This window comes from Temnothorax curvispinosus, unplaced genomic scaffold, assembly GCF_003070985.1.
Source record: "Temnothorax curvispinosus isolate PA1 unplaced genomic scaffold, ASM307098v1 QBEX01009580.1, whole genome shotgun sequence".
In the NCBI taxonomy this organism is placed as follows: domain Eukaryota; kingdom Metazoa; phylum Arthropoda; class Insecta; order Hymenoptera; family Formicidae; genus Temnothorax; species Temnothorax curvispinosus.
The window spans coordinates 343,350-366,212 of NW_020219360.1; the positions used below are offsets into that span (position 1 = coordinate 343,350).

Sequence of the window (22,863 nt, forward strand, 5' to 3'; positions counted from 1 at the left end):
TCTCTCTCTCTCTCTCTCTCTCTCTCTCTCTCTCTCTCTCTCTCTCTTTCTCTCTCTTTCTCTTTCTCTCTCTCTCTCTCTCTCTTTCTCTCTGTGTCTCCCAGGTGTCTCGAGGGTGAATTAATATGCGGGTGAGACGCGACGTGTGTGTGTATTAAAGATAGAGAAAAATACGTAATTACGAATAAAAGTTTCAATTAACTCCCGGCTTAACGTGAGCGTCTCCGCTCCGTGATTCATAGGCCATATAACTGTGCGCATCGTAGAATGAATGTCGGCGCATACGGTGTATGCACCGTCGAAGGATGGTGCTCCTTTCACTTTGTTTTCCCGGATGCCTGACTAGATATTAACCTCCCCGACGGAGACGATCGTTCTCCCTTTGACCGCGACATCATTGCTCCATGATAACCATCGCCTAAACTTTCGAGACCTTCTACGCTAGATAATTTCAAAGAGATTAGATAAAGATTGATACAAAGCCGTCATCTAATTTAATTATCTAATTAAATTAAAGTAGAATATATTGTTAAAAATCCGGGGTATTCTGTATAATTACTAAAGATAAAAGCGCCATTTCAATACTTGCAAAAAGATTCGAGTAAAGTGCACTAAAAGATGGAATGAATCCTGGCCTGAGTAGTTCTCGCATTCTTCTAGCAGCACCCTTTACTAGAATTTTATCGAGACGTTCATTACCCGCTTACAAGCGTAATTCGCGCGTCTTCCAGCACCGTGTCCAGCTCTGTGGAGCCGCGCGTATGACGTTAACGAGCGACGCGACCTGTAATGGGATTACTTTGCGTAAATCACGAAACTGGCCGGTTGGTCGCGCCGCGTGTCGTATACACCTATTACGACATGCCTTCGACGACTCGCCCCCTTGACGCTTTGAGATACATCGGACGTTTAACCCCGAGGTCCGCGCCATACTGGAGGCATCCGGAATCGATCGCTCGTCTACTACGCAACACGCAAGTTCACCAGTGGCAGCTTATTATCATACAAAATAACAGTTGCTTACAGTTGTTTACAAAATTGTATGTTAATCAAGTCAAAAAATAGCTTTAGACATACCAAATATTATGTAAGATCCCTCTCGTTCACTGATTTAATGATTTTTAAAGCGCTATTTATAGGGGAGACCGGGGCTATTCGTGACACTGCTGAAATTTTGTCGCGGGCCTAACTTTAAAATGCTTGCTGCTAGAAACCTGTAATATCAATCACAGATGTTTCTTAGTGTCCTCTAGGTACCAACGGAATGGCATTTGCGTGTCAACCATTTTTCTCTCTCAGTGACAGAAAGTTTGATTTTAAGTGCTCAAAGTAAATTTTTTCAAATCCCAAAAATTTGTTTTCTCGCCGAATAAAATAATAAGAGATTCGAAACGGTAAGTTGTATTCAGTCACTCGACTTCACTAAGCACAATGCATGAGTAGATTTTATGGTATTCTTTCTTATCTGTAAGTCACATAAATTTATTTTTATCTGTTGACCGACGTTTTATATTTATTTGTACAAAATTTGACTTTAGACATCACTGACTATATACCTTTGTATTTATCGTCGACCACCGTATATTATTTATTACTTTATGACCTACACGTTTTCAAGTTTGTTATAAGACGTTTATCTGCGTGCGTTTACCGAATCAGTCTTTCGTTGTGTGTCGTGTCGATGGGATCTCGTAGGTCTTACAGATCGCTCTGCACGGATCATTCTCTTTGCCTTATTTTCTTATTATTCGGTTTGACTGCGATGTATTTTTTCTCCAGACTAACTGGTGAGTTTTTCTAAAATTTTAATTTAAGACAAGAATGTAACTCTTAATTACGTTACAGATTTGGACCTTTTAGTCTCACTAAGTTTCTGTCAAATTGAAACAGTAAACTCACCATGTTAAAGGAGAATATATTTTTGATGTTAATATTATACCACTGAGGATGGCTCGGACAGGAGCCGAAACGTTTGGATTTTTGTAAATCGAGGAATAAATCACATTTATATTTAAACGCACCTGGATCCGCGTTGTGACCCTTACAGCCCTTTCTACTTATATAATTTTAATTAATTGTAATTAATTCACTACCAGTAAATTTTTTCTTTTCTATTTTTTCAATATCTTAATAGCAATATGGAAATTGGAACAACTTGCACTCGCGTAAAAAATGATCCTATTGTTGAGATTGCTGTCGCTCACATTTCAGTAATGTATCGGACAATAATTTCACGGACCGGTCAAAAGCCCACATGCGTTAGCCCACACATAGAGAAAAATAAATTAACGACTTAGCCCTAATTGCACGTTCAGATTTTTACGGGCGACCCTGTCGTACGCGCGATGCGTGCGAGATTACAAACACATTCGAGTGAAGGAGTGCGAGAGAGGGGGGGGAGTATATGACGTAGGGCTATAATTACTGCGCGAGCATGCGGTAAAAAATCGGGATAAAACGGTGCCTCTATTAATTACCTATTACTTAATCGCGGTCTCTTTCTCCCACCCCCTTCGTCGAGCAAAAAGCGACAAAGAAGAAAAGAGTAGAGAATAGAAGCGCATTCAAGCACCTCGCATGGTGCCTTTGGCTGTCGATGAAAGGACTTATAGTTCAAAAGATCACATCTTTCTCCACGTGGGCACGATTGCGCGAACACATTTTTGCCGAAACATTCGCTTTTACAAGCAATCGAGATGACTCCGTTTATATCGTGTGACCTCACCATTATGCACAACTCAATTTTTTCTTTAATTTTTTTTATATATGCCTTTTATATATACCGAGACAGCCTGTCAAATGTCGAAACTTTTGCTCCGAATTAGCCGCGATTGTATAGCTCTACAGACGATCTATGAATCGTCCAAGATAGTGATGGCTTCGAGACATCCGAGAGGACAGATCTGTGTATGCGAGAGAATATATACTCTTGAAATTGCAAAAAATAAATGAAATAAATAAATAATATAGAAGCAAAAACAAAATACAACAAACTCCAATATAAAATTAATATGATACATTATTTAACATTTCTGAAGGTTAATTATGCCGACCTATAGCAGTTGATTTGCGTTCAAGAATCCAATAAAGGAGCCAAGGCAAAATAAAGAAGAACGATCGCGTAATAATATGTCAAAAAAACCCACACATTATATCGCATACCTACATATTCGTAACAAATAAAAAAAAAAGAAATATTAATGGTCCAGGCTCCATTTCCAACACGCCAGCGGATGTCGCTTCTCGTATAAATTGTCACGTTTCAAATATATTTTCCTCCACGAGCGGCTCCACACGACTTTGGACGTGTCCAGGTATACGTGCACGGTAGCGGACCGGAGATTTAAATAACCGGAGTTTACGATCACGATGCGCCCCTCCGATCTTGCGAAAGCCCACAAACGCGTATTCGCCTGCGTATATTATCCGGCAGAATTTATTATCGCGATAAATCGCGCCCGAGGCTCGCTTCAATGTTGCAAAATTTCAATTCCACGCTGATTCGGTATTCCGACGTATAGGTCCGATTTTTCATATTTATCACCGTTGCCGAGAGAAAAGCCGCCGCGCGAGAAGACCGGGCCACGGATTGACATTTATAATCGTTCCCCGCGTGGCCTTCGTTTATAAAGCGCCGCATCTCGAGCGAGAATCTTACTTACCGGGGGCCGATCAAACGACTTTCGGAAACGTGACACGTTCGTTTCCGTCACTACACGTTGGAGAAAGGAATAATTGTCGCCGCTCGCGCTACACTCGGGGCGTTGATTATCCCACAACCACGTCTGACACACGATTAAGGCGAGCCAAGTGGCAACGGGCATTTCGATGAATTTAGAAGCCGCGTCATCGTTCACGGGCCGGCAATCGATCACGCCGCGGATCACATGCGTATCGTTCTCGCCACACTCGCGATAATCTCTGCCGAAGCAAGAGAATCCTTTTCCGTCAAGGTTCTTCAATATCGCGTGTCTTTGCGCACCGCTTTCAACTGCGTGATATGATGCGGCATATTTAACGTTCACCAACTGTGGGATTTAGGTTTAGTCAGCATAAATGAGTTCATCGTCGAAACTCGAATGCATTTTCGACGTTGCGTATCCAATTGCGCGAAGATCCGACCAAAACAGCATTCATATTTCATAGCGCTTGTAGTTTAACGTAAGATCTATAGTATAAAGATGTAAGATGTGTAATTCACGGGAAAAAAGGGAGTCGTAAAACATGGCAAAAAGGTTTTGCTACTATTGCTAAAATATAGCTCTCGCAGCAAAAAAATGTTAGTTGTCCATATTTTACTAGATTTTCTACGGTAGCTAATTTTTTTCCACGTTTTAAAAATATTTTTATTAAAAAGTATAAAATAATAGATTATAATATATTTGTATTTTCGCCTGTAACATATTTTGTAAATTTATCACAAAGGTTATAATTTACTGGGTTAAGACCATAAGCGAAGAATTTAGCACTATTTTATTGATGAATCCCTAAGAGAGCAATCAGGTGGATGTCCCGTTATCCGCCAAACAGAAACTCTGTCTTTAGAAACGCATTAGAACATCAAAGAGACCGTTCGAATTAGAGGGCACCGCGTGGTCATCTACAATGAGGCGCGCTTGTATCCTGATATAAACCCGAGTCGTTAATGAGATATAATTCTCACGGATTACAGCCCTCGTTGCACTAAAAAAAAAAGACGTTATACCCCTCGAGACCGTACGTTAATTGTCTACCTCGCATGAGGCGACCAACGCGCGTTTACGCAACACGACACGCCGCGCCGTAAGGGACTTCGTTCTCGAGATATCTCTTTTTATCTCGCGTGTCGCGTAGATAACGAATTAATTGACGTTGATGAGTAGCGTATAATTAACGACGTCACGGCGCGCGTAAATAAGAAATCGAAAGTGAAAGAGTAGCGGTTCGATATCTCGTTATAGACAGAGAGACCGACTAGATATGTTGAGCAAAAGTACGATTTAAAATTCGACGCCCGAGAAATTTGATAAATTACGATAAATTACAGACGGCGTCACGAGGTCCTCGTTACTTAATGATTTCAGCGGAAAAAAAGCAAAAAAAAAAAAAATAAACGCACCACGGGCTCGTCCGGGATTTGAACCCGGGACCTCTCGCACCCGAAGCGAGAATCATACCCCTAGACCAACGAGCCGCTTCGGTACGTTCCCTCGTATAAAAACACTAGTGCAACAGCTGTAATGTTATGCTAAACTAATTAGCGATCTTACAACACGATTGTATGAAATATATGTGATTAACGTTCCACCTGCCGCACAAGTCCAGTCACGCTCGTGTGCATTCGGATTTGCGCTTATCTCGCAAGAAACGGAAATAAACGTTGTACATCTTCGAATTGTGTCTTCGAGACGCGTTTAATTGTAATGAACTTTATTGTTAGATTAGAAATTTGATCAAAAGTAACTAGTCGAGGACGTACACTTTAACAAAAAGAGAATACGTAATCCATTTTTCCATCATAATATTTTCGACTATAATTAGCCCAATCAGTTCGAATCAAGTTCGAATATTCAATATTTTATCCCGCTGTTCATCCATGTGTTCTCGAATTACTTTCTGTAAAACCTTTTTCTTGCGAATCTCAAATTACTAATGGTTATGTAAGTTGACAACGCGATATCGTAAGAAATGAAAATATTTCTGCAGCGTACTTACATGCAACGCAAGTTATCGCCGCTTTTCATCGTTTTCCTTATTCTTCGGTCATCTACACAGACACACAAACGACGAAGTGGAGTAGCGACGAAGAAAACTGATTAAAGAAACTGTATCACTTACAAGCCCTGGACGGACATAAAACGCGCGCGGGATTGATCGTGATAACGAGAGGCGACGGGGATGGCGAAATGGCGGGAGAGGACGAGAGGAATCGAAGAGACGGAGGCGACGGAGCACGGAGCGGCGTCGCCGGGGCCCGTGGCGCCATCTGTAGCCGGGGCGGTTGATTCGCGTTGCGTGCTATTCGCCTTCGACCTCCGCGCATCGTTCCATCGTAGAATAACCGGCGCGTTTTCAGGAATGCATGTGGCCTACAACAAAGTTGAGGAGGAAAGGTCACGAAGCGTGGGTTGTGCGCAATTACTTTTCATCGCGCGAGCGTAATTGCGGGATCCGCGTTCGTGTAAGAACCAAAAAAAAAAAAGAAATAAAAAAGAAAGAGGAAGAAAGGAAAGAGGCAAGCGGGAAATATATTCTTTATGTACCCGTTTCGTCCGAGTCTTATGTTAAACGCAAACGAGGGCTTCGTGAGGCAAATTTTCAGCCGGCGGCTAGAGAAACAAACAGTCGTCCCTTTGGGGATAACCCCGCCTCCGAAAGGGGAGCGCGTAATAATGGGATAAAAAGGATAAGAAAGAATAATGAAATCCTTCGCTAAAATCCGATACTCTATATAGTCTCTATATAATAACCCAAAACACAGCGAGTGACACGGTACATTTATCTGCAGAACAAAATCTTTTCTATTCACAGGTAAAAAGAAAGAAAACTCGTGAAAAAATTCTTTCTGACGAAAGGATTCTACACGTCAATTTATCTCTATAAAAGGATTAGTCTAAACAAATGTTAAACAAATGTGACTTAAGGTAGCTGGTCTTTGTACTAGAGAAAATCGATTTTCTATAGATTTTCTTGAAACTGTGAATATACGTTAATTTAGGTGTGCTTTATGCATGGTATAAACTTCAGTACCTTTTGCGGTATAAAAAATCAAGATACTGATCCTCAAAGTTTCAACTTTTACTAAATTTTGGTAAAAATTGAAACTTTGGAGGCTCAGTATCTCGATTTTTATATCGCAAGAGGTACTAAAGTAAGAAGTTTATACCATGCACGCATAAAGCACACCTAAATTAACGTATATTCACAGTTTCAAGAAAATCTATAGAAAATCGATTTTCTCTAGTACAAGGACCGGAGAACTACCTTAAGAATAAAAAAGAAGTTTTTTTATGAATGCGGCCCATTTCCGTAGCTGCATTTCATGAATGGTGCGCGTATTTGTAAACGCGTATTTAATACTGACCGCTCTTCAATCATAAAAGGACGAAATATTGATTAATGACAAATCGACGACTTTACCGCTTTATCGCTTTATAACATTCCGGATTATTTCGATACAATAATAAAGTCCAACTGTTATTTTTTATTGTCTCTATTTCTGGTCGGAAATTATAGATTAACTCTAGAATCCATTAATAAAACAATACGAAAGAATGCACAGTATTTGTAAAAATAAATTCCGTGATCTTAAAAAATTCATCTAATCTTTAATTGGTATCGGTATTAATTAATAACATCAAGTATTATGTATGTTGTCGTCATTTTTATCATTTTTTATCTTGTCGCCTGCCTTCACTTTATCTTCCACATAACAATAAACAATATTTTCTTAATTATTCATTATTATATATGATAGATAGTTATTTGAGTTATTCGTACATCCAGTAGATAAAACTATTAATCATTTGAAAATATTCAATGTCCTATATAGATTGTCTATTTCTGCTCAGAGGACAAAAGATAGTGAGTATATTTTTTAGAAACTCAGCAGGTATCTTTAGGAGATTAAAACCTCAAAGGGCCGACTATGCCATAAAGTTCCACTGTCATTGAGAAAGGGTGACTGTACAAAACCATTTAGCGTTCAGAGATGTTGAAAAGAATGTGATCTTTTTAGATTCAGATCAGTCTTTTCTTAGAGAACAGTCATAACTATATCAAAATATCAAAACCTATATTCTATATCGATAAAACATCTGTTATATCGGTGACAATAAAGTTCAATAATTGTACAACAAAGAGAAAAAGCCGCACGTCATGTATGAAGAGTATTTACCGATCTGGGTTACTATAATTACTGATCAAGTCCACAATATCGCTTCGATTCGTGCAAATTTATTATATCGTTTTACATTTAGATCTGATTAGTTAACGCTAGATTCGATATCGTCGTTCACACGTCGCAGACGCGGTTGAATTATCGTCGAGAGAATTTCGCGTGTTTCTCCTGCGACGCGACGGTGAAATTTTCGTGCGAGCAAGAGCGAATTTTGGTTTCACGCGCTCGAAATGTCGCTCGGCACGCATGCCGAAGGAAAGCGGCGCTATTTAAGCATGCACGCACGAGGGAAAATCTCGGCGAGCGAACGAGCGTGATCGCCGCACCGGTTCGTTACAAGCACTGAATTTAATCGGCCATCAAGCACGAGCCCGAGATCCAACATGCCGTCACGGTCGTCCCTCCAAGGACGTGTCTTGAGAGTCATCTCGTTACACGCGTATGTACGTACGTACAAATGCGTCATGTGTATGTACCCGTTCTGGTCGAATCGTGGAACGGTGTAATGTCGCGCCACGTGTAACGCAATCGTTTCGACGCACAACGCCGAGGATCGACGTCTCGCATTAAATGTCACATTCTAAATAGCGAACCATTACGTAAAACGAACTGCCGTAAATCGTTCCCTTGATACAGAAGCGAAGCGTACGTATCGTTGTCGTCGCCATCGCCGCCGGAGCCACGGGACTTTCCCACGTTGCTTATTCGAAGAAAGTCACGAAAATGACCCTAATTCGACGACATTAGGCCATCGCAGGGGAAAAAAGGCATTAATCGCGATGAAAACAAAAGTAGATCTTTTTTTTAAGACTAATCGTGGAACGTAATAACGTATATCGAAAAATTAGGATATTTAACTGGGTCCCCTTTTTTATCTAACATCGTAAGCTTCAGTTACTTTCAAAAGAAAGATTAGAGACTTTAAGGTCTACCTTCCTATACCATAGAAGGAACCAATTAACTCTAACGACGGTTACAAAACACCTGGTTTTGATAAAGTAATTTGTAGCAATTTTCTTAGTATTTATTGTTATATTATTATTCACACAAAAATGGAATTTTTCTTTCCACAACATATAAACATTCTAAATCCGCTTCATATGTAACATTTTCTTGTTTGTGCTTTTCATATCTTCTGATTTTAAGCATCAGTCTTTCTCCTTGACCGAAAAATTATAATCCATAAAAAGAATCATAAAATGGATCTTCCCCACAAGGAAGAGAGCAAAAAGCAAGGCTTGTCGATATCGCAAACTTTAAAAGTCTACAAGTGCCTGTGCATCATAGATATACTGAAAAAGGATAGGAGGGGTAACGCAAAGAAAGGAGTAGGAAAAGACGAGAAGAGAGGGTAACCGAGTGAAGCCCCTCCCTCGTACCCCCACCGTACATTGTAGAAGGATTATCCGGTCCCCCAGCAGAATCCCCACCAGGGCAGTCTGACAGGACCCACAACCCACCTGTACCACTCGGTTAGACCGTGCACGCTTCTCCGCTGATCCGTCGCACAGTATGCCCATAAGGCCCATTCGAGGTATACTTACGAGAGCGCACGAGCGACCCGAGCCGATCCGCGCGGCAAAACGAGCGAGCGAGCGAGCGGAGAACCGATCAGGCAGTCGAAGTGGGACCACGGAAAATAAACGTGCAGAGGTGGGGGCCGATTCAAGAATCGATGTGGACACCCTCGCCTACCAAAGTCATTCACCTAACGGTCATCGGCGCGTCAAGAGTCTTCATCTTCTTCCGTTATCCGGTCTCGCCAATCGCGGGGACTTGCCATCGCGTACGCCATCGGTCGGTTCGCGACCTGTTGCGCGAAGACAGTCGCGACGAGGCGCGAGTCCGAAGATACAGACATTTCGGCTAATCCGGAATTCATGACGGAATTCTGGAACTGCCCGCGAAAAAGAAAAGTGATTATTTTTCGGAGACATCAGTTTCGACTGTCGAATAGTGCATGACTGGAGTTATTAAGTTTATTGTGACGAGAGACTTTTTTTTTTAACGCATACATTCTAGTGAAAATTGTTTTCTAAGTGTGACTGCAATTTTGTGCCATCTTCCCTCTACCTGCAGCCAGCTGGACAATGAACAAAATCTTGCAGAATTCAATATCTTATAAGAGGGCGAGTAGTGTCTCGAGAGACATAGCCTCGGAAAGGTTGTGATACAATGGAATGCTTCATCTAAAATCGAGTCGCTGCCGAATGCTGTTTACATATCTGCACAACGTTAATTCATCGTAACGACAAAAGTACGTAATATTTCTTGATACTCTAGTCGTTAAATTAAGGATTTGTGTGCGCCGGAAATAATATTGAAACGCAACGTCTATCAAAGTTTTTAATGACATCTCATTATTTTTGAAATCGTTCTTTATAGTTTAATGACAGAAAAAATACATTTGGATTATCGCGACGTCATTCAGCTTAGCACAAGGGTACATCCAGTTAACTTTCCACGTTATGTGTTCAGTGCGATAACTAATTTACTAGACGCGCTTGTGCCCGGGAATCGTATTTGATGCAGTCTTAATGATATCGACCCGTGTAATTCCGCGTCATGCCTCGGAAACGGCGAGCGCGATCGAAATACGCGAGAGCGATGAGAATCCGCCACGGAATCGGTTCGTCGCGGATTAGGCATCACGATGAGTTTTCGGTCGCGGCTCGTCAGGCCTGATGGACGCGCGTGCGTCGCCGACCCGCGCGCTCGTCTTCGTAAACCGTAGAATTTATTCGCGGCATCACGCCGCGACGAATCGTCCGCGCATTCGATCGAGGGCCCCGGTTACGACAATAGAATCGGAAATAGCGCCGTGGTGCGTTGCGTTGCGTTGCGTCGCGCGCAATGCGAAGGCCGATTGGCAGAAACGCGCGCTGCGGAACGCCGTGCCGCATCGTTTCGAAAGAACGGAAGTTGCTCTTCGCAAACTGGAGCCATCAGCGTTTCGCCGAGATGAGGTTGCGCGATGCCGCGGAGTCGCTTCCCCGCGGGACGATCGATCGCCGCGTTGATAGATCCGCCCAGTCGAGATCGTCAGTTAATTTGGGCGAATAGATGCGCAAACGATCGATCTCTCAAACGGTAGTATCGAGCGATAGCGAGAAGAACCGCCCGTCGGCCGCCGCCAGGCAGCTTCGATCCACACAACGCTCTGATATCGACATGAATCTTTCCACAGTTTAACAAAAAAGAAAGAAGAAAGCGCATTTATGTGTGACCGACAAAAAATCGCAACCTATATTTTTTAGCGCACATCTTGACGTTAATTAAAAGTAAGCCGGAAAAAGTAGTCGTAAAAAAATCCTTGCCCCTGGTCCCCTTTCTCATAAAATTTCTCTATGTTCGGAAAGAATGCGAAATGGCAAAGTTTTTTACTCTTTTTATGAGAAAGAAAGGATGAAGCAAAAATATTTTTTTATGGAAAGAATACAACGAGAAGACACGCCTGTACCCGATCCCGCACGTTTTTTATTCTTTTCAAAGGAACGGTTACTTTCTTCTTAAAAAAATAGACTTAAAGTATAGGGCAGATGTCTTACCGTAAGAGTTAGAAGCCAATTAAAACCTTTAGCCATTGTTGCGAACTCTTTAGAAAGAGCTTTATATATATTTCATTTTCTTAACATTTTTAATGTTTTTAACCTTGCCACTTTTCCACACATGTCATAGTTTCGACACAAAGAAAATTATAAATTAATGCAGAAATCGCGTGTTTTCGATTATTCTCCACTATTTATTAACTTGATGGGAAAAAATCTCTTTTTGCGTAGAAAAATATAGATAATTCGATTTATTAAATCTACTTCTGTACTTTAGTCAAATCAGTCAAATAGAACGAAATCTAAGTATTGATGATAACATAAAACCGTTTACATATTGCCTTTGTCTACTCTAGAACAAAAAATTAATTTAATACCTTTTATTTGCTCGTGTGCACTGAGAAAAAGTATACTAATAAAAAGAAAAATTTTTTGTATTTTAATAAATGAAGTCACAGTTGTATGCAAACTAATATTTACTAAAATGCAGAAAGTTTTTTTCTTAGTGTGTATTTGGCCCTTTGACTTTTATTAATTATATTATATAATAGATACTATTTCTACTTAAACAGTTTTTTCTCATTATTGTATCTATCCTTTTTTTCCTTTATTTTTTTCCTCTTTTTCCTTTTTTCCGATTATGGTTTTCGTTTTTTTTTGTTTTTTTTTTTTGTTTTTGTTTTTTTTTTCCCAAACAGTTGCCTCTGGAAATCCCTGAAATTGTGTAGTCCACTTCTGTCTTCTTCCGTGATTCTGAAGTCTGAAGATATCGACACCATTACCTTCACTGCGAGATGCAGAGCATATAGACTGGCTGATTACAGTTTTATTTCTTTTTTAGTGCACATTCTTGTGCGACTCTGTTGTCACGTGCTCCGGAATTACAATCGTAATAATTATTGAAATCGTGAGAAATTCTGTTTACTCAATTTATTAAGGTTCAACATTTAGCTTAACGTGAAAATGTAAAATTACATTATGTAATAAATATCTAAATAAGTAAGCGCTCGCTATCCGTGAAAACAAAGAAAACTCAAAGGGCCAAATACGAGCAAATGAAAAAAATGTTACCGTTAAATAATAGCTATAGTTTATTAACCTAGAATAGAAACATTACCTTTGTCTACTCTAACAATATACTATAGCTCATTTAACTATAGCATCTGTTATTTGCTCGTATATTTGGCTTTTCTTAATTATACTATGTGATATTATTTCCGCTTAAGCAGTTTTTTTTTCTCATTTTTGCGTGTCTATTCTTTTGCGCCTTAATTAAATTACGATTTCGATTAAATTTAGATTAAATTTTCAAATGATGCTGCGCGCCTAAAGGAATCTCGTATCAAGGTTAAAAGTGAACTCTACTCTTCGACGGGAGAGTCTTTTTTTTTCGTGATGAAAGATATAGCGGGTGGTTGAGAAGGTCAGCATGGGAAAGGAGAACAAACGCGGCGCGCGATTCGCAGAAATTACACGACGATCGATCGCTTTGTAAGCACCATGACAAATGCTCACCTCGCAGTCATCATATCAATGATCGCCGGGCAGAGATTTTGCGCGGGAGTACGTTACGATTCTCACGGCGAGCCGGTGCCTGTTTGGCACAACAATTGCACGCAATTCACAAGGTCAGGCCTCATGGCGGTCCCCGACGATCTCGACGATGATCATCGTCGTCGCGATCCGCCCGTGGCGATAATACGCGTCGAGTTTTGTCGCCATATGTCGATGAGAAACGAGCACTCGTTATAGAGCATCTTTATGCCCGCAAAAATGGACCGCCGCCGTCGCTCGGCGACGAACCGAAGATTTCCAGATGGTTTATATTGCCAAAGATCAGATTTGTATTCTCGTGTTCGGATGTTGTCGCGATAACGTCTTGTTACGGTTAGCGTAAAAAGGACAGCAGTCAAGCTCTCTCTCGTTGCTGTGAGGAAACGTAAGATCGCCCGGAAATTAAAAAGAAGGGAACACACGATAATAGCTTGCAATTTTTAATCCCGCGTGCGGAGTCGCGCGGGCTATTACGATTACCAAGCCGTGAATCAGCTATTTATAATGCACCGACCGCGGCGACCAGAGATCGGCATAACAAGTGTGCGGCAACCACTTATCGTTGGACGTAATTGTAAAGTTCCCGATTACAACGAATAATTCTCGCGAAGCGAGAGATAGCTTTTATTATTCGCCTGGGTAAAACCAGAACGTCGTTTGATTTACCTTGCCTATTTACGGTGATTTTTTTAATCGTTGTCTTTAAATATTTCTAATAAAAATTATTTAGTTCTACGTAAATGCACTTGATAGCCACATATCATCATCTTAAAAATCCTTTTAAAGTTATGTTTAGGAACATTATAAGTAAATAACATAAAATAATAAATAATGTTACAAAGTAAATATATATTAAAAAGGGAAAATACGAGAATTAATAATTGATTAATTATATAACTTATAATTTGATATTTTTAATTTTTATAGTATATGTGATTATTTATATTTGATAATTTCTTCCATTTCTATGCGGAATCTAATCCGTTAACCTCGTTTGATTTTATCTGGCGACATTGTGTTGTGCTATGTTGCGACACCTCGGCACGACAACAATATCATTTAAACATCGCAATTGCATCGACACGGAACGCACTGCCGTGCATAGGAATCACCAAGTGAGACTTACCTGTTACCGGATGCACACCTCTAATCAACACAGGTTGCCATTGATCAGGCGCGCGGTTGGATCATATCTGTTCATCGTCAGGCGAATGTCATTCAGCTCTTATCTACGAAAAATCCGAGCAATTAGGCTTAGAAAATGAGAAGCCTTGAGGCTGTCGCTAATAAGATCATACCGAATAATCTGACCACAATTGAGAAATGCTCGGCGATGTCGTTGGGTTTTGTCGGCCGTCGAGCGTCACCGAGCAAGCCGCGACACGGATACCGCCGGTTTTTCGACGACGTTAGAAAAATATCGTAAACTGTGGCGACAGAACGATCACGTAAGAAGAGATATTTGCGCCCTGAACGCGACTCGAAATAATACGGAATAAATTATCAAGCGTAAAATAGTCCTATACATCAAACAGATTACCACCGCGAAGCACTGGGGTGAAATGGCGGTGATTGTTGCGTGACGCGACGGAAGTGTACGAATGCAGGTGGGGCAAAAAAAAACACAAACACGGAATTGCAAGCGCGAGCCGCGCAGGTACACCGCGGCAGAAACGGCGTCATCTCCGCAAATGGTAAGTGTCAACGACTGTTGGGTGTAGGTCAGGAGAGACTCCGTTGATCAAACAACATAGATGTCTTTTCCATTAGTTGAAATTTACTTTCCCATTTAGCGTCAGTCTGTCACGTATGAAAGTCGCTGGAGGTAGGGTACGGTTATGCCCTCGGACCGCGGCAAAGCATCTAGGTCACCTCCTATTGTCCCATATTCGTGATCGCCAGACACATTTTGGTAGAGAAGAATTCGAGGAATGTCGGAAACATGTCGCGAACGGTCAAAAAGAGGAAGAACCCATATATAAATAAAAAAAGGAAGAGTCACGCCGAGAAACGTTACGGCAGGGGTCCATCCCGTATCCCGTCCGTTTCCGATCACGGTATCGTTCCGCTGGCCTACGCAAATGCACATTGTGCAAGGGATCATGGCGTGAAATAAGTGCGACGAGGTGTGAAAACGAGACCGCGGAGCCACGGTCCGTTTTCTGGACGATCGGCCAAAGAAGGCGAAAGGAGTCGGCGAGGAACTTGAAAGCCACGGGTGCGAGAGAAAGAAAAAGAAAGAAAGAGAGAGAGACAGAGACAGCCGAGAGAAAAAAAAGCAAGCGCGCAAGAGTTTTCCGCTCGTTGAACGTAACACGCACCGCTTTGCCACGATCCAGCGATTCGCGCTCGCGCTGCACTGCAAAGCGGCGCATTATGCAACGCGCTTCTTCTCTTACCCAATCGTGCGCTCGATCGGTGTAGGCGCACGATAAAGATTGCATCGTCGACTTGTCAAAGATATCGCCGGCGTTTGATCTACTTTTCGTTTCCGTCGCGTAGGAAGCGATTTGTTAGAAGAAGCGTCGCACGATCATTTTCTGTTGTCGCAAATGCACAATAATTTCGATATATCTAACACAGTCCGTTAGTTTCGACACTGAGAAAAAAAATTTATTAATCCCAAGAAATATTTAGTCCGATACGTTCAACTAAACATTTTAGTTAGTTAACTAAACATTAGTTAAATTAATTAATTCTTGATTAAAGAAACTAAATAATTGTTGAAACAACTAATGTTTAGTTAATGTTTTGGGATTAACAATTTTTTTTCTCAGTGTAAGATCAGAAACTAAGCGTAGAAATATTAAACGATTAAATAAATCGTTTAAACGCGCGGAGCAAAGACGCTTGAAAAAATTTCAGGTGTTAATCTTTTAATATCGCGAAAACAATAATCTAGTAGTAAATTTAATTATTATACAATTATCTCGTTTATATCATTAATTGATCATTTTAGCTATTTCATACGCATATATAGATATTGGCGAAAAATATTTAGCATCTTTTAAGAAAATTAACTTTTATATGTTTTAAAAAAGTCTGGAAAGCAGAACAACACACAATACGTTAGGAAGGTCGCGGTTATAATTTGTGTCAATAACAATCAGTCTTTTATTTGCTATTTATGAGGCAACGAGGTAAGGGAATAAATAAATAATTAGATGTTTAGAATGATATTCACATTGTAGACATGTTAACTGACTATGGAGGTCACGATGCTCAGTCATCAGAGAGAAACGACTAAGAAGAAGAATGATATTATCTGAACGACGAAATTTTTCCGAATATCTTTCAACACACACAGAACATTTTTCTCCGATTTAATCACCAAAGTAATATTCTCACATTGTAAAGTGCAGAGTAATTCATTTGTACACCGCCAGTTCGTTAACGCATTCAGAAATCGATTGTCTTCTATTGCAGATGAACCAACAGTGCAAAGTGTGCGGTGAACCAGCGGCTGGCTTCCACTTCGGTGCATTCACCTGCGAGGGTTGCAAGGTGAGTTTTGTTTAATTTTTTATCTCTTTCTGTCTCTTTCTTTTTTTCTTTTTTACGGCACAATTGCGCTGCGCAAAATTGAAAACCGATTAACGGAACCATTATATATAACGCGAATTTTCTTGATCTTTACTTAAATTTAAACTCGTTTTCTCGCTTTTATTATGACCCAGTAAACGTCAAGTAACGTACGTGTTACATTATATTTGCATTGTTGAGCAAGAAATTGTAACTTGCATGTAAGTGCATTTAGTGTTACTTGGTGTTTACTGGAGATTCTCGATGATGTACGGTAATTACGTAGGTATTAAGTATGTAGAATGTAGCAGTGTTAGACAAGATAATAGAAAGCTTTTTATCATCGAGAATCTCCAGTAAACACCAAGTAACACTAAATGCACTTACATGCAAGTTACAATTTCTTGCTCAACAATGCAAATATAATGTAACACGTACGTTACTTGACGTTTACTGGGGATTCTCGATGATAAAAAGCTTTCTATTATCTTGTCTAACACTGCTACATTCTACATACTTAATACCTACGTAATTACCGTACATCATCGAGATTGGAAAGTACATGCAAATTGGATGAAACAAAAGTGATGACATAAGATCGAATTCGAACTTGTATCTTGTACTTCGCGTTGCACGCTCGAAATATCGCAAAGGGAGACTCGCGTTCCGAAGAATCGTTCTACCGAGAGGCAGCGGACGTGAAGGAGATCGGTCTCGCCTAAACCATCGAAAAGTGCGTCCGCGATCGAGAGGAGAGAACCTCGCTCCTGATCCATCGCTCTAATAGCTAAGTTTTCCTCGCCGCGCTCTTTCTCGGAGAGCCGCGCCGCGCCGCCAGGGCGACACTCTTTCCCGCGGTTTCGCAAAGATCCACGATCCACGAGCCGCAAGCGAGCGATCGCTTTCACGAGCCGCTCCGTGGCCGAGGTTAAACGTTCGGTCAGGCATGCGTGTCAACCTGGTCCGAAGTGGTCCGAAAGCAGCGATTCGCCCGCGCCCGCGATTCAGAACGCTACAAACCGATCCGATCCCCGCGGCCACATCAGCGTTGAAAAAGCCGCTCGCTCGAAGCGTGAAGCGCTCGAAGAGCGAGAAAAACGAGAACGGTGGCGGGGAAGGGCCGCGGGACCGCGCGGAGGAGGGAGAGCTGACATGCTACGATGGGCCTGAAAACGAAAATAACGAAACGAAACAATGTCGTGCTGACGTAACCGTGAACTAGGGCGGAAACAATTGTGGCGGACAAGTGCGAAGCGCCGGAAACGGCGTCTCGAGGCGGCCCGGCGATCGGAACGGAAAGGAAGGAATCTCTCGCGTGCGCCCGGGTCCTGCTCCCTTTTCCTGTTTGAATAATAAGCTTTTAACGTTTGTATAATTAAAGTCTTAAATGTGGAATTACAAACATCGTAGTCGAGCGCTCACTGGGAAAGACAAAAGAGGCAGAACGTAAAGGGAGATATAAAAGAGACAAGTTTTTTTTATTTTGAATAATAATGAACTTTCGCTCGTTAGCATGATAACCGTTGTTCTTCAAGTCCCTTCTCGAATTTAACCGTAGTAATAAAAACGTACCACTCCAGTTTCCAAAATCCTTTGTTTCCTACCTCGCAAACGTACTAAACGAGTTTCCCGAAGACCTAATAACTGTCCAAACGTGATGCCACGAAACGAGCATAGCGTGGCTTCCAAGTAGGACCGTTTGCATAACTTCAGCGTGCGCGACGGACGATGGGGACGCACGGCCGCACGGCCGGGGCCCGGGGAAAGAGGGACCAGTAATAACGGTAGCATTTTCTCAATTGTGTCATCGCTTCTGAAGCGTCGCGCGTTCCTTTTCTTCCTCGCGTAAGCGTCTCGCCCCGGCAAGAAGGTGGAGGACAAGCGCGACGACGACGACATCGACGACGACGGCGACGGCGAAAATAAGTGGAACGCGATGCCGGCCCATAGGTCTCGGCAATGCGCGCATCGGGACCACCAGGCCGCAGGAAGAGCTCGTTTCCAGGACAAACGAACCAGAAACGATTAATAATATGGCGTGCGTACGGGCAGAAAAAGCGAAAGTGGACAACGCGGCCGCGTGCGCGCGTCCCTTTAAACGCTCACCGATTCGCAGGCGATGTGACAGAGCCTGCTGTGCGCCGAGCGACATATAAACCGCGACGATTGGGAAATTCTAGCCATCAATCCAAGCGAGGCGAGCCGAAACTGTCTCGCAACGACCTGCCTATAAAAAGCGACAGCTCGCAATGGCGATATACGTTTAAAATCGTTTAATATTTTGCACAAAATTAAATATTAAAAATGTCATGTATTCGAGAATGTTATTCTGTAAAATGTATTTTCTTCACGTGAAGATTTAGTAAGATCCTGCCTTGTGCTGTCGGAGATTCTATCTTAAAACCACGCCATTGAAACCACGCCATTCATTATACGACCGAGATATTTAGAGCGATAATTTTTTACGTGTTTCCCTCTATGCAAAAAGAGAGAAACAAAGAGAAAGAAATCTTGACGACCGAGTGGGGGGGGTCGTTGTTCCCCATCTCCGGTAACGAAAGCAACGAGCGCAGTGTCGGAATCACGTAGAATTGCACCATTTGGGCAATTAGCACGAGAACAGCAGGCCGCACGCGCCTCCGACCATCGACCCCGCTCATATCCCTTCTCCCCCGCTCGTACACCATGAATGAGACAACGAGAGTGTACGGTTACACGTTAACGACTCCGGCGTTGTACTTGTTACAAGTGTTACAATGCCGTTTGTTGCAGTGTCGCGCCGATAATTTCCACAAGCCTTTCGTCTCTTCTCGTCGTCTTTGCTGGGACGTGGCTTGCATGATGATTTCAAGATACCGTCGATGACGAATCGACGGCACAACTGATATTATTTTTTAACAAACATCACAAACTTATAAAAAAAAAACGTATGAAAGTTAATCCTAAAATTGCAAACGTGGATCTGTGAAAGGCAAGGAATATATATTTCAAGCTTTTAATATTCTTGGAAATTTTTAAAGTTTCGAAATTTAACAATGCTGTAAAAAGAACTATCCTCGGAATACAATATATATACGTACTTTCGTTCTTTCTTGTTATATAGATATGTGATAAGTATATATACTTATATAAGATACTTAATTCCCTAAGACTTTATATTTTATAATATATAAGTAAATCTTTAATTTTCGCGTATAACACTAATTAAATTCTTTACTAGAAAATGATTTATTCGCGCATATCCTCAAACGTAATTCATGCTTCTTTAGCATCGCATGTCGCGTCAACTCGACCTCTCGGTATATTAATTTTTAACGCACGTGAGCAAATTTCATTTCATATATGCAGTACATTAGTACTAATTGGCTCGATCATGATTCTTGTTACAGTCTTTCTTCGGACGGTCGTACAACAACTTGAGCAGCATCGCCGACTGCAAGAACGACGGCAAGTGCGTGATAAATAAGAAGAACCGCACCGCATGCAAATCTTGCCGCCTGAGAAAATGTCTGCACGTCGGGATGTCCAAGTCCGGCTCGCGATACGGTCGCCGATCGAACTGGTTCAAAATTCACTGTCTATTGCAACAGCAGCAGACCCAAGAGCAGCAGCAGCAGCAGTTGGAGCAACAGATGCAACAGCAACAGCAGTTGCAGCAGCGTCAACAGCATCAGCAGCAACACTACCAACCGGCTATTCTCATGTCGCATCAATTGTCGCAACAGCAACGTAATCCGGCGACCTCGCCTATCCACGGCATCCATGGCAATCATGGCAGGGACGAAGCCTTGATGATGAGCGCGGACGACTACAAGACCTCCAACTCGCCCAACATAAGCTCGCCTGAGTCCCACAATAGCGACAGCTCCGTCGATGTCTCCGAAAGGAGAGCGGCCTTCGCCGGGCATCATAGTATTCGACCGCTTTCGCACTTGCCAGTTGATTTGGCCGCTCTGAGCCTGCCTACATTAAGCTTCCCACTTAGCAATATGTCGTTCCTGCAGTCAACCTTCCTCCCGCCACCCAATCTCGCCATGTTTTCGCCCTACATGTATCCGACGCACAGCGCATCACCATCACATCCCCTCATGGCGAGTCATCCATCCAGCATACTGCAACGTTCGCCGGTGACTACGAGCGATGAGAATGACGAGCCCACGACCGCCACGACGTCGACCATGACAACAACCGCGGCTACGACGACCGCGTTGAGAATCTCAACGTCGTCAAACGACGACAAAGACTCTTACGAGAAAAATAACAATAACGACCGTTTTTGCCTGGATATGGTCCTAAAGAGTGAGCAAACGTCGGAGAGACCGCGGAAGAAAATACGACTTTCCGGAGATAACTCAGCCGAGTGTAGTCCGGAACGGGAAGTCGCCTGCCTACCACCGCAGGACGATCCAATAGATCTCTCTATGAAAACCGGCGCGACCACACCCGTTAGTGATCATTTGCAGAACGAGACAGACGATGAGATAGATAACGTCAGCGATGCAGAAAACTCGGTTGCGAAGAAACCGATAGATTTAACGACAAGATCCTAAGATCTGACTATAATTCGAAAGGACAAGAACGATTAAGATGAAATGACGATGTTCTTCTTTCTTTTTTAATACACCTATATCCCTATTGGGACAAAGTGTATCACGCTTTATTTAAATTTACTCACGTACAGTTTCTCAGTTTTATTTTATTAAAAAAAAAACGGGGATATTTTATAATAATATCATTTTTAACTTTACACGAATAGTGCAAGGGAAAAAAAGAATGTTTTTAATCACAATATTCTCTTATTACAAGGTTCCGTGTACACGAATAGCTTTCACGTCGCGTAATTGTCCTGTCGTTTATATGCACGAGATCAAGTTGCGGAATAATCTATATGGATTAGCTTTTGAGAAAATCGAATTTGTGCCGTTTGAGACTAGAAATGGTCAAATTTTTGTGATCTTCTTCACGGTCCTTCTCTAGTTTTATATAATCGAGCGCTATCGTTATTGTGCGCTAACAACGAAAATTATATTTCGATACATTCGATAGATAACGAACTAGGAAAAGTTTTGTTTATGTCGATTAAATCTTTAAGTAACGAAATAAAATAGTTTACATTGCTGAGGCATTTGCGTCGGTATTTATATTTCTGTTAGCGAGAGAGAGAGAGACAGAGAGAGAGAGAGAATTTCACTTAATTCTATACGTATAATACTGAAATTTAAAGCAAGCAAACCAAGAGAAACAGCTTTAAAGAATGACTGTTCCAGTTTAATAGAAAATTTTAGTTATATCTTTTAAAGGAAATCCTAGTTCACAAATTTCTATATCATATACATATACACATATATATACAATAAATAAATATATATATATGAATATATTTATGGATACATATATATTATTATTTAATATAATAATATATTATTATTATATATTATTATATATATTTGATTATATATAGTATATGTATTTATATAGAAATTTGTGGTTAATTATATAATGAATACTGACTAAACTTTTTTATTTCAATACACGTAAAAAGACCAAAGCTGCTATTTGATATATATATCTTTTCTCTCCCTCGCATGACTTTCTTCTTCTATATAAGAATTATATGGAGGAGCACGTTTTTTCTCAATATGTTCAATAGCGAATTTTAATGTTCTTTGATATCATCATTCTATAATCTTTTTAACTTTCTAAGTTGATTCAATTATTTCTAACATATACCGAACCTTGGAAATATAGTATTGAAAAAAGTGGAGTTAAAAAGTAGCGAGAACATTTTAGTAAAAAAAAGTCATTAAATGTTGTTCAGTTGGAAAGTAAGTTGACATACACAAACTGTTGTACATACATCTATATGTACAACGTATACGAACTAAGTATACGATTAGTTATAGGCATATCTCGTGATTTAGTAAAATTACTAAAATGTATATCAATTATATTTTATTATTAGAATGTTTTCATAGACAAACAGATGTTCATCAAATACCCAAGATAAAGGAGCTGATCAAAAAAGCAAATTAATAATGAATAAGTTTCATTACACTTCTGATGGTTATCGATTGCTTATGTATGATGAATCTTGGTTTGGAGTACCCGCAAGCAAACAGCGAAGAAAAAATAAAAACTTCGAAATAGATCAAAATCTTTGATCTCTGAGATATCTGATATGTAAGAAAATAAAATTGTATTCCATTCGCGTAATTTAATAGACTTGGCAAAAAATAATTACATTTAATTAAAAAATTATTAGTAAATTATAAAAGAAATAATTTCAAAGTGTATAATTTTAAAAACTTATTGTATTGTTTGCTGACAATTTTTCTAAATACAATAATTTTCTAAAATTCT

General features: G+C 40.8%; 2 protein-coding genes and 1 non-coding gene across 11 annotated transcripts in view; 1 reads left to right on the forward strand and 2 right to left on the reverse strand.

Annotated features, from left to right (window-relative positions):
- Positions 1–5,865, reverse strand: part of LOC112459177 — an 86,784-nt gene extending 80,919 nt beyond the window's left edge. For 7 of the 9 annotated variants that reach the window (XM_025023184.1, XM_025023180.1, XM_025023183.1 and 4 more), the window contains exon 1: positions 3,663–3,945. In XM_025023184.1, coding sequence (XP_024878952.1) covers positions 3,663–3,824 — 162 coding nt within the window. In that variant the 5' untranslated portion in view covers positions 3,825–3,945. Of the gene's footprint in view, positions 1–3,662; positions 3,946–5,694 lie in introns of those variants that run through there. The other 2 variants (XR_003041279.1, XR_003041278.1) reach the window with 1 other exon arrangement.
- Trnap-cgg lies at positions 5,102–5,173 on the reverse strand. The gene has a single exon. It is a non-coding gene; the product is annotated as a tRNA-Pro (tRNA).
- Positions 5,866–9,387: 3,522 nt separating the features above from the next.
- On the forward strand, positions 9,388–21,870 carry LOC112459174 (protein embryonic gonad-like). Its single transcript, XM_025023175.1, has 3 exons — positions 9,388–10,136; positions 16,408–16,485; positions 19,893–21,870. The coding sequence occupies exons 2-3, from the start codon at positions 16,408–16,410 to the stop codon at positions 21,051–21,053; spliced, it is 1,239 nt and encodes a 412-aa protein (XP_024878943.1). The 5' UTR covers positions 9,388–10,136; the 3' UTR covers positions 21,054–21,870.
- Positions 21,871–22,863: the final 993 nt, after the last annotated feature.

What these genes read in the sequence shown, in the direction of transcription:
- LOC112459174 (XM_025023175.1), top strand. Translation starts at nt 16,408, where the DNA reads ATGAACCAACAGTGCAAAGTGTGCGGTGAACCAGCGGCTGGCTTCCAC. An exon ending in TCACCTGCGAGGGTTGCAAG is followed by an intron (nt 16,486 to 19,892) that starts GTGAGTTTTGTT and finishes TTCTTGTTACAG; the next exon opens with TCTTTCTTCGGACGGTCGTA.